The following is an 11,398-nucleotide window of genomic DNA, read 5'->3' as shown; positions in this document are numbered from 1 at the left end:
CTGGCCAGCTGGCTGTCTCTTTTTCCATGTAGCCTCTCATGTGTCTAGCTTGGGCTTCCTCACGGCATGGTGGTCTCAGGGTATTCAGACTTCTTCTCTGGTAACTGGTTTCTGAGAGAGGAATTCTCTCCTTGAGACTAGTCCTAGACCTGGCACTGTGCCACTTCTACCATCTTCTACTGGTGAAAGCAATACAAAGCTAGCGCAGATTCAAGGAGGGGGAAAACAGAAAATGGACTCCATCCCACCTCTTGATGTGAGGAGCAGCACTTGAGCACAGGGAGGAAAGGAAGGGATCACAGCATCTTTGAAGACTGTCAGCACGCTGCTCTCGGATAATGTCCACATGGAGGGAGTTGCTGGTATTGGTCTAGTAGTTCTATTCTGTGATACCTTTGGCCTGCATCTCATTGTCGAAAGGTTATTTTTATTTATTTTTTTTGTGAGGAAGATTGGCCCTGAGCTAACATCTGATGCCAATCTTCCTCTTTTTTGCTTGAGGAAGGTTGTCGCTGGGCTAACATCTGTGCCAATCTTCTTCTACTCTATGTGGGATGGCGCCACAGCGTGGCTTGATGACTGGTGCTAGGTCCGTGTCCAGGATCTGAACCTGAGAACCCAGGGCCACTGAAGCGGAGTGTGTGAACTTAAGCACTAGCCCGTGGGGCTGGCCCCATGGAAGTTTATTTTACCACCTCTAGCTGTTTTATCCTCTCCTAATCATGTTCAAAGATGGGAAACAGGAGAGGTGTGGGGCAGAGTAGCTCTCTTTGGGCACTTCCTTCTAACTAGGTAGAAATAAAATCTTTCTCACAAGTCTCCATCAGATTTCTTCACATACCTCTTTGGCCAGAATTGGATCATATATCTTCCCTTAAACAGAGATGGGCCCTTTCCCTAACATGTAGTTAAATCCACATCCCAAGTAAAATTGGACTTCTGATAGCAGAGTGGAAGATGGAGACTAGATTTTGTGTAAGCAAGCAATGACGTTAGCCTTATTCTCTAACTGTGTCTATAACCAAACTTGTATATTACACCAAAAATCTAAATTGGAGTCCTATTGCCTTCCACCCTCCAGCCGCCATAACATACCCCATGATAGTTTGGCCTATAAGAACCTTTTGCCTCTAGTGGGCACACAGTCACAAGGCAAAGAGCATGAATTCAGAGAGAAGTGCAGAATAGGGGCCAAAAAATCAGTCTAAAATCCCTTCAAATCTATCCTCGAGGCATTCTGAAATCTTTGCATTTCCTTACCCACTCCAAGCTCACACATCTTGTCTTTACACTGCTGATCTGTGTATTTGTAACATCCTTCCTTGTGCCTTTACCTCTCCATCCTTCAGGACTCAGCTCAAAAGGCATTTCTTCCCCTGGGCCTTCTCTAACTCTCAGGCTGGATTAGTGGCCTCTAGTGTCTGCTCCTGAGGTACCTTGAGTTTAGCACCATTGCGGCAATCATATTACCAGATTTGTTAATATTATTTGTTTACTTATCTATTTTCACTTTAGACCATACGGATAGCCTCAAACCCTTAGACTAAGTATAGGATTCCATTTTCTGAATATTTGGGTCTTAGTAAAGAATCAAATGCTGGTGCAATGAATAAATGGATCGACGTGGGTTGAAATTGGATTCTCAAGTCAAAGAGAAGCCTTTGGATAATTTTAAATGTGATTGTCATTCTTGTATTTTTGGAGGGGAACATTTTGGTAACAGTGGAGCACATAGTACAATAGGATGAGATGAGAGAGGCGAGAAGATGAAATTGATGTAATTGCACATGAAATAACCAGAGATAGAACTAAAATAATGTCAGTGGTGGGGATGAAAACAAAATGGATCCAAGAGATATTGAGATTGTAAATAGATAGACCCCAAGGTCTCATTAGTTCTGGAAGGTAAAATAAAGGCAAACTCTCAGCTGACTTTTATGTTTCTGGCTTCATTTATCCATTGGAGATAGAGCCTTTACCTGATATAGGGAGCAGACCAAAGGAACATACATTTTGGGGTCCCACTTTAGAATAATTAGTGTGTGATACCAGTGGAACATCTATGAAGATAGTCGAGTAGGCAGTTGGAATAATTGTAACTTAGGTGAGAAATTAGAGCTTGATAATTAGATTTGGAAGTCATCCTGCATCAGTGAAGCCACAGAAACAGATGTGTTTCCCAGGAGAAGTTAGAGAAGGGGCAGAGGATGGAATTGGTAAACACTAGCGTTTGGCCAATGAGTGGAAAAAAACAAACCTGTAAATATGTTGAGAAGAAACAGCGGGACAGGCAGGCAGGAAATGGGGTGTGTTCGTTTGCTGGGGCTGCCATACCGATCTGGAGGGAGATGGGCCTCAGTTTAAACTTGGGTTCTGTCCCTTCTAAGTACGTGATCTCGGCTGAAAACTTAATCTCTCCAATCCTCAAATCCTTCACCTGTAAAGTGAAGATTAGACTAGCACTGCAAGGAAGTGCTCCCAAATGGGAACAAGTGATTATCTTTGGGTGATAAGGTTAGGAATCCTTTTTATGTTCTGCCTTTGGCTTATCTGTATTTCAGACTTTTTTATACCTAAAAGTAATAGATTTTACTTTTAGGAAAATAAATATTCTCATTTTTCTCTCTATTGAAGACAAAAACATACATTCATTGAATACTGAAGGGCACGGAGCGGTGTTCAAAGTTAAAAAGGGAATAATGTGTTTTTTACAATTGGTGGGGTGGGATTCCAAAACATAAATGAATAACTATAACGCACTCCATGTTAGAATAGGACAAACCTAAAAAAATAGGTTAAATAAACTAAATGCTCCTCGGGCGCTCCCTGAGAGAGATCTTACGAGGCTGGAAGAGTCACGGAATGTTTCCGGGAGGAGCTAGCATCACGGATGACCCTCACGGTCACTCTTGTCTCAGTGCATATTGGTTTGCTTCACAATACAAGGAAAACTAGTCAAGAGATAAGAGCTGAGAATGCAGAATGATTGCTCTGCGCGGAGAGGAATCTCCACGTCCACGGCCGTAGCTGCCAGAACCTCAACAGCTGCGTGTCACCATGTTCCGGGGAGTAGAAAGCTCTTACCTCATCACAGCTGGGAAATGCAGGGCTTAAATTAACCACATTTTGATTCAGTCCAATTGCTTTGTGTATGAGTTCAGGGTTTGTAAAACTGGAAAAATGAAGATATTCAAGCTGTTTCACTTTGGTTCAAGTTGTTTTTTGTTGTTTTTCAACTTGGTAAAGGCTTAAAAATTACCTTTCTAGTTTTTGAAGTCCTGAGTCAAGCTTTTATTTTTTGTTGCCGTCTGCAAATGGCTCCATTTTTACATATGTATATTCATGCCCCATGTGAAAACACAGAAAATTATATTAAGTCAATATACAGCTATGTGTGAAAACAATCAAGGCCATCAAACTTCTCTTTCAACGAGAATCCCAAAAGGAAGGGCAGATTGACAAATTTTTAATACTGTCAAATTGTAGCATGTGTGAGTTTACACGTCTATGATTTCATTGTGATGGTTTCTAAAAGATGAGTTTGCACTTGGCCATACTGAATTCGGATGCTCAATTTCACAGGAGGTTGAGGATTAAATCAGAAATGTCAAAGGCAAACAAAATTAAAACAACATTAGTGATATGTGATGACAAAGACCACCAGTTCAATATTCCACCATGGGATCAAATTCCTCAGACCTGGCCTCTGACAATGTAAAACATCTGTCTTTGCAATAAATATAGAAAAGAAAGCCTTTGGAGTCAATTGGGCATTTATTTGCCTCCGTGCGTTTTGGCGGGTAAGGAAGCGAATATATGCTGTTCAGAGGAACTTGGGCAAATTTAGAAAAAAAAAAAGCCTCACTTCTCCATTTTTAAGAAAAAGAAGTAGTAGTGACATCACTCTCAACCAAAATTTAGACTGTTTACATCTCAATTTATTAGGTAATAGAATGTCTTCTTTAGAGTTATGAAATAACTAGGATGGTTAAGTACAATTTCCTCCTGAATCTTTATTATTTCATTTGTTCATTCACCCAACAAATAGTCATTAAACCCCTATTATGTGCTAGGTGCTGGAGGTTTACTATTGAGTGGAGGGAAAGACAATCCCTCCCCTCAGGAAGAAGGGACTTGAGTCGGAGAGAGGAATAGAAATTAAAGGACACAAATAATTATAAAACTACCGCTGTAGTCAGTGCTAAAAAAGAGGCATATGGTGCCAAGAGAATATATAATAAAAGACTTACTCAAGGAAGTTAGGGGAAGCTTGCCCATCAAGGAAGTTACGATGCACCCAAGGAAGACGGGGAGCTGGCTGGGTGCAGAGGAAAGAAAGGACAGAGGAAGGGAAGTGCACACCGGAGAAGGCTCTGCGTGGGAGGAACGCAGGGGCGTGTTCAAGGAATTTTGAGAAGGCTCTCAACAGGAGAGGAGGAGCCCACTGGAAGCTTAGAAGAGAGGAGGTGGTTTAAAGGCATGTTAAAGGATCTGCTTCTACCCTCTGCCTCAGCAGCAGTTGGGAGCCATTGAATGATTTTAATCAGAGTGTTGGTATAATCAAGTTGGCATTATGAAAAATTGACTTTACTCTGATTTGAGAAATTGAGCGACAGGGCCCAGAATGGCCCTGACTGGGGATGAGTGGTTGGGAGACTCCTGCGCCAGGGATGGCAGTGGCGTTGGCTGGGTGGCTGTGGAGGAAATGGGGAGAAGTAGATTTGGAACTCAACTTTCCTCCATTGCTAAAGTGGCTCCAGCTTTGGCAAAGCTGCTGGTGGGCAAGAAGATGCCCAGCCCTCTGACTTCACTGCCCCTCCTACATCCTAAACCTAAGAGCTGGGAAGAGTCATTTTCCTAAACGGCACATTCAGAGGAAGCTTCAGTGCTGGGTGGAACAATGGTGACAAGAATTAAGGTTCCGGGATCTGGCAGATGAACTCTTAGATTGGCAGGGACGATTTCGGAAGTTGGGTTTCCAGGGAGGGCTATTTACCTTTATTTCCAGTAAACCTGGCCACCTGCCTCTGCAAACAATCTTTGTCTCATAAGACAAGGGAGTTCATTGTGGGAACTGCTGGAAGATCTCCTGACTAGAGGGCCATACAGGATCTAAGTCTTTCAGCGCTGGAAGTAGGATGAGCACATAATTCATTATCCAACCAAGACACATGGGAAAGAGAATGTTTCTTAGTTGGATAATGATTACTTTTGAAACAGACGTACACCAGTATTATTTTGGGCCAACCTGGTCCCCCTAGAAAGAAGAGAAAGTTGAAAGTTGTTTAGTCCTTATCCCACCATTTCCCCTTTAGCAGAGGAGAGGAGAAGCTCTCTCTCTCTTCATGGGCACTAGTGGAAGGCAAACCTTGTTTTTTAGCTGACTCCCAGGCCACTTTTATTTTTACATTTTCTACCATAGTTGATACACTCTGAAGATAAGATTTCCCACCACTATCACTTTGTGATTGCTGATCTCTTACAATTAGTCACTTCATCGCCCCCAAGAAGAGGCAGTTCAAAATGCGAGACACCACCCAAGAGCTCATCAGAAATGCTACGTCCCAGATGTACTGAATCAGAATCTGCGTTTTAACAAGATTCTCAGGTGATCAATACGCACATGAAAGTTTAAGAAAAAACGCCTGGACTTCGACTGACATAAGAAAAACATCGTACACCGTGACGGTGTATGCATACATAACCGAAACAAAAGTTTGAAGCAATACTTACTCTTACTATTTTATTAGGCAAAAATGTGCTCACAACGCGTTAGATTTCAGCATCCACTCATGGGGCGCGACTTGTAGTTTGAACATACAACCCTAAAGCAGCGAGGAACAATCCTGAGAAGGCTGGGGGGAGGAGGAAGATGCTTGGTGGGGGTGCCATGGAAAGGATATACACTTTCTCTGTTCAGTTACTTTCTGAAACGTGTGCGCTTAGTCACTCCGGACTAAATACTTGGAGCGAGGAACTCCTGAGAGCGGTGAGGGGCAGCTGAAAGTTTGCCAAAGCCCTCGGAGGGGCTGGTCCAGGGGACATGATTGGCAGCTACGAGAGAGAGCGAGGGCTGGAAGCGAGGAGAGGGAGAAGGCTCTCCGGCGGCGAGAGGTCCTGCCCAGCTGTTGGCGAGGAGTTTCCTGTTTCCCCCGCAGCGCCCGGGTGAAGTTGAGTGAGTCACTCGCGCGCACCGACCGAAGACACCCCCACGCGCGCACACGCCCGGGGCAGGAGCCGGCCTCCTGCGCAGCTCCCCTCGGCCGCCGGGGGCCTCCCCGCGCCTCGCCGGCCTCCAGGCCCCCTCCTCGCTGGCGAGCCGGCGCCACATCTGGCCCGCACATCTGCCCGGCCGGCCCGGCGCGGGGTCCCGAGAGGGCGCGGCGCTGAGGCGCAGCCAGGGGTCGGGGAAGGCGCCGTCCGCTGCGCTCGGGGCTCGGTCTATGACGAGCGGCGGGGTCTGCCATGGGTCGGGGGCTGCTCAGGGGCCTGTGGCCGCTGCACATCGTCCTGTGGACGCGCATCGCCAGCACGATCCCACCGCAAGTTCAGAAGTCGGGTGAGTGGCCCCCAGCCGGGCTTGGCGGGGCGCCGGGGGTCTCCGGGCTCCGCGCCCCTTCGCTGCGCTTGACAGTCGGCCCAGCGAACGCAGCGCTGGGGCGGAAACAGGACAGTTTCCCCTCGGGGCACCCACGCAGCCCGACTCCCCTTGGCCGCAGGGATGTGTGAGTTTTTCTTTAAAAAGAGAAGGAAACTTTAAGGGGAAGGGGGCGCGGGGCACGTTTGGCCCCCTTTGTGCGGGCAGGAAAGGCGTTGTGTTGGCCGCGATCGAGGCGCGCCCCCACCCCCGGAAAGGGAAGTTTGAGAAGTTGGTTATCTGAAGGAGGCAGGGGAGCAGCGGCCCGGAGCGGCGGCCGCCCAGGCCGCCAGAGCAGCTGGCACACCTGGGGCCACCGCGGCCCGTGGCGATGCTGCGTGCCCACCCCGGTCTTGCCCAGCCGCCCCCTTACATGGCCAGTTACTCAATCCTCAGCCCCTGGGAAGGGCCACACATTCCCCCAGGCCGGCTTCTTGGCCCGGAGTTACTGTATAAAAGTTTCAAGAAAAGAAGCTATTTACAAAGGAAAGTTATCTGGCTGCACTGGCGGCTTGGCGTGGAGGGGTAGGGAGTGGGGTTGTCAGGTGGAAGGCGGAGAATTATTTGCTGAGTGCCTACTGGGTGCTAGGTGCTGCGTGCTGGAGATGTTGCCTGGAGCGAGACAACCCTGCCTTCCGGGAGCTGATGGTTCTATGCAATTTTCGTTTGGTGGAAACGGAAGGGTTAAAATCGTAAATCCGCTGCTCACCTGGTCTCTCTCTCGAGAGGTTTTTGAGGGGGGAAAAATGCAGGAATTGAGTTCTTAAGGATGTTATGGAAAGGATTGAACCCCTGAGACCTTAAAAGTTAGAATTTTGGCAGCTATGATCCACATAACTGCAGCTGGGGTGTGGGTAACCGAATAGTTGGATCTTTCTGAGGCCTCAGTTGGCTCATCTGTAAAATGACCTGGTTAGATTTGGATAATATTACATTCCCTTCATCTTTATCATTTTATGTCCCTCTCTTCCCCCGTTGGTGACTTGGAGATGCCCTGTGTAGGTCTGGGATGAAATGTAGAGGATTTGACAGTCCACATCACGCTGAGACACTCAATTTACTTACCAAGGGCCACAGGCTTTCCTTTAGGTTTGTCTAGAAGAAATATGCACGGTGTGCTAAGTGGTACATTTCGGAGTATTTGAAGTGGATTGAGAACTTTTAAAAATCATGTTTTATATTGAAGGTTGCATGGAGATGGGAATTTTTAATGGAATGAGGAAGGAGCACTATGGTAAACAAAAAAAAAAATCCTAACACAAATTTGAATTCTAGTGTTTAATGAAATCCCAGCCTTTCCTTCTTGGATGTTTTCCTATATTGCAGTAATAGAATGTTCAAGTGACTCTGATTATACCCCACACTCTTAAAAACTGAGTTATATTTTGCTAATAAATATTTTAAACTGCATCCTCAATTTTCTGTGTATGTTAAAAATCATTAAAGCTTTTCTTTCAGATTAGGAAAGAAGGAAATTAGCAGGCTCTGATTTTGTTAGGTTTTGTTTACAAGGATAAGATTTATGATTTGCAAATTCCAGACTCAATAGTTCATGAGTCAGTTTCATTTCATCTGTATACACACTTATAAACAGTTAACTTAAAAGCTTAGTGGGTTTTTATTTAGGCTTTTAAACAGTTTTCCAAAACGCACAAATTTCATATTTTGTGGAATTAAAGTTTCAAAATGGTCGAACTAAGGAATCATTTGAAATTAAATTTTTGAAGATAGTTGAAGGTCGAAGGGTATAATGAAGCTGAGAAACCTAATTCTGTGATTGCGTTTTAATTTTCCAGGTAAATAAATGGTTTCGGGATTTTTCTAACATAATTGGTACACTGTCAAAACATTTTTCAAAATATCTTAATGCATGATAAGATATGAGGAAATGAGACTATTTACAGCCTCCTATTAGGTCACCTAAAAAAATCCATCCTCTGTTGAGAAGATTGACAGGCAGGTAAAGGATTTCAGTATCAGAACAAACTTCACTAAGAAATATACTTAAAATTCTTTAAATTTTTGTTTTTGACTTAGTAGATTTCACTTTTTCTTAACGCTCAAAATTAAGTAATTATTCTTTTGGAGAAAACTTCAAATGTCTGAAAACTCTTCAGATACGAAAAATAGGACTTTTGCTTTTCAAATACCTGCCAAGAGATGCTTGTTGATGACTCACTGTTGGTAAAAGTGTCATACGGATAAACTTCTTTCCTAAAACCATGTTGATGATATGCTTATTTTCTCAGGGTCAGAGACTAGAAATCACTAGGCCCAGAGTTTGATCTTTGGTCTATTTGTTCTTGTTCCCAGAAAGCACATTTTCATCTCTAGGCCACTTCCTTTAATAACATCTTTTCTTTACCCATTTATGGTTTATACAAAATACTCATCACATTTTGGATTCATTGCCTTTTTTTCGAGGCAGCTCCCCATGGTGATGAGCCCTCCTTGTTGTCGGGGTAGTCATCGTAACTGCTACATGGTTTCCATTTCAGTTACCAATCCTCAATTATCAACACAACGTTTAACATTTTTGTTTATTTTTTAACCCTAGTTTTCTAATGAAGAATGACACCTCCTTGGTGCCATCATGAGAAGTGGCCAGTACTCGTCTTCCTTCTCAACTACTCATAGAGTGTCTCCTTGTTCCAGGCAGGAGGGTCAGGCTTGGAGACACCATCCTGAATGAAGAAGACAGACATGGTCTTTGCCCTCCTTGAGTTTAACATACAGGAATGTGTTAAAGCTAAAGAGAAGGAAACGTATTTTAACCCTGTGTACTCGGAAGCTTTATTGAATGCCCGTGGTTTATTTCTAGACTCCTTTTTCAAAAGCTCATTTTGTTATTCATTGCACTAGGAGGGGGTGTGTGGTTGGTCTTTCCTTCTCAGTCCCTCTCAACATACTTTTTTCAGTAATCTGTTCTTTTCTATACCTGCCTTGTTACAGGCCCCCAGTGGGGCCACCTCAACTATCCATTTTGTAGCCAGCGTTATGGACCCAAGGTGCCTATCCAGTCTTTCCTTTGAGGATAGGCTTGGAGATAGAAGAGGGCAGGGTACAAGCTTTGGAATCAGGCCATCCTGGGTTCCAAACCCACTTCCTATTTTCTGACTGTGTGGCCTGTTGTAGTTACGTTACTTCTGTAACCCTCGGTGGCCTCCTTTGTAAAGTGGGGTTAGGGAGTTGTGGTGAAGATGAAATGAAATAATGCTTTAAAGTGCTTCACGTAGTGCCTGCAGCATACTGAATGCACAGTAAATATCAGCTTCGGTTATTAGCATTAACTCTTTCATCAGGCCTAACAAGGTCCTCAGTGACCTGCTTCCCGTCTGCTTCTGCAGCCTCCCATCCCTCCAGGGCTCCCACTTTCCCGGTGCACTCTTTCCATCATGCATACACACATGCTGTGAGCAGTTCAGGCAGCTGTGACTTCGTGCAAGCTGCTGTGTGTCTGGAACTCTTGCTACCTAGAAAATTTTCATTCTTCTTAGAAGACTTAAGTGCCATTTTCTCAAGGAAACCTGCTTTGAATGCCCCCTGTTGAGCTAAATGTCCCCTCCTGGAGACAGGCCTCTCTTTTAGCTTTTAACAATAATAAGCCAAAATGATATCTTTCGGTGACTCCCTTGCCCATGAGGCCTTTAATCCTTTCAAAGGCAAGGGGTGTGTCTTATTCATCTGTCCGTCTCCAGGACTCCCGCGGTACCTGGCACATCATTTAACACCCAGGAATTGCTGAGCCGAGCCTCCACATCAGCCTTCTGGAGGTAGTGCAACCGAGTCAAATATTTTAACCACCAGGCTGTCCCTGTTTTTTGCCAGTTTGGTCTGAATGGTAAAATCTTACTTTTAATGAGAATAGTTTTGGCTCTGACCCAAATAGACAATTTGGCTGTTTTTACACTATGCAATTGGTTCTTTTATTCTGATGAGTTCTGGAAAAAGATGCTTCAACTTCTGACAAACATGAGCGAAAGCTGCTAGAAGTTTTTATCCACCTCCTTTAGCTAAACATTTTGAATTCGTGCAGGGCATGCAAAGCCATTGCAAAACTTTTATTAAAAGTTTCACCAAAGAAATTTTCCAGTAAATACTGATTCTCTTTCTTTTTTTTTCTAGAAGGTTGTCGAAAGGAGACTTTCATTAAAAATGAAGTGCTGAAATCTAAATTTAGTTTTTAAGTTTCTTTTTTCATCAGGGCTTTATGTTTTGGTTGATAAGCAGTGATGCAGAGTTGCGCTAAGGGAAGTGGGGTCCTGCAGCAGCTGCTGTCTGCTCTGGAGCAGGGTGGGTATTATTTAGGTCTGGTGCAAACCACCAAAACAATTTAAAATAGGGTGCAGAGGAAACGTACTTCCTGGCTACAGCATGGCATTATTGAGCCAATTTCCACATAAAAGCATAACTCTCTCACCTTCTTAGCTTCTGCCCTCCGGGCCTTCACATACAGCTTCAGCAGATTTAACTCGTGATTTTCAGTAGAACCGACTTAGCATCAGCAACAAGAATGTCACCACTCATTTTGCACTCCCTCTTTTCCTTGTAAGATTTTGCTCCCCAGGTCCTCATTGCTTTTGCCCGAGGCTAGATGGTGATTCTCCTTGGTCGCCTGGCTTGTCAGAAGGGTTTGGAATGCTGAGCAGGCACATGGGCTCATCTCTGGGAGAAGTAGGGAGAAGGGAGAATGGACACTTGAGGCTCTGCTCTGAGCCAGCTGCTTGACATTACTTATCTAATTTAATCTTCAGAAGAAAC

General features: G+C 44.5%; 1 protein-coding gene across 5 annotated transcripts in view; it reads left to right on the top strand.

Annotated features, from left to right (window-relative positions):
• Window positions 1-5,865: 5,865 nt before the first annotated feature.
• The window catches only part of TGFBR2 (transforming growth factor beta receptor 2), a 109,734-nt gene continuing 104,201 nt past the window's right edge, over window positions 5,866-11,398 (top strand). The window contains exon 1 of one of the 5 annotated variants that reach the window (XM_005600871.4): window positions 5,866-6,559. In XM_005600871.4, coding sequence (XP_005600928.3) covers window positions 6,466-6,559 — 94 coding nt within the window. In that variant the 5' untranslated portion in view covers window positions 5,866-6,465. The remainder of the gene's footprint in view (window positions 6,560-11,398) is intronic. The other 4 variants (XM_023619733.2, XM_070236841.1, XM_023619734.2 and 1 more) reach the window with 4 other exon arrangements.

Source organism: Equus caballus, chromosome 16 (genome assembly GCF_041296265.1).
Source record: "Equus caballus isolate H_3958 breed thoroughbred chromosome 16, TB-T2T, whole genome shotgun sequence".
Lineage (NCBI taxonomy): Eukaryota > Metazoa > Chordata > Mammalia > Perissodactyla > Equidae > Equus > Equus caballus.
This window is presented reverse-complemented; position numbering and strand designations above follow the sequence as displayed.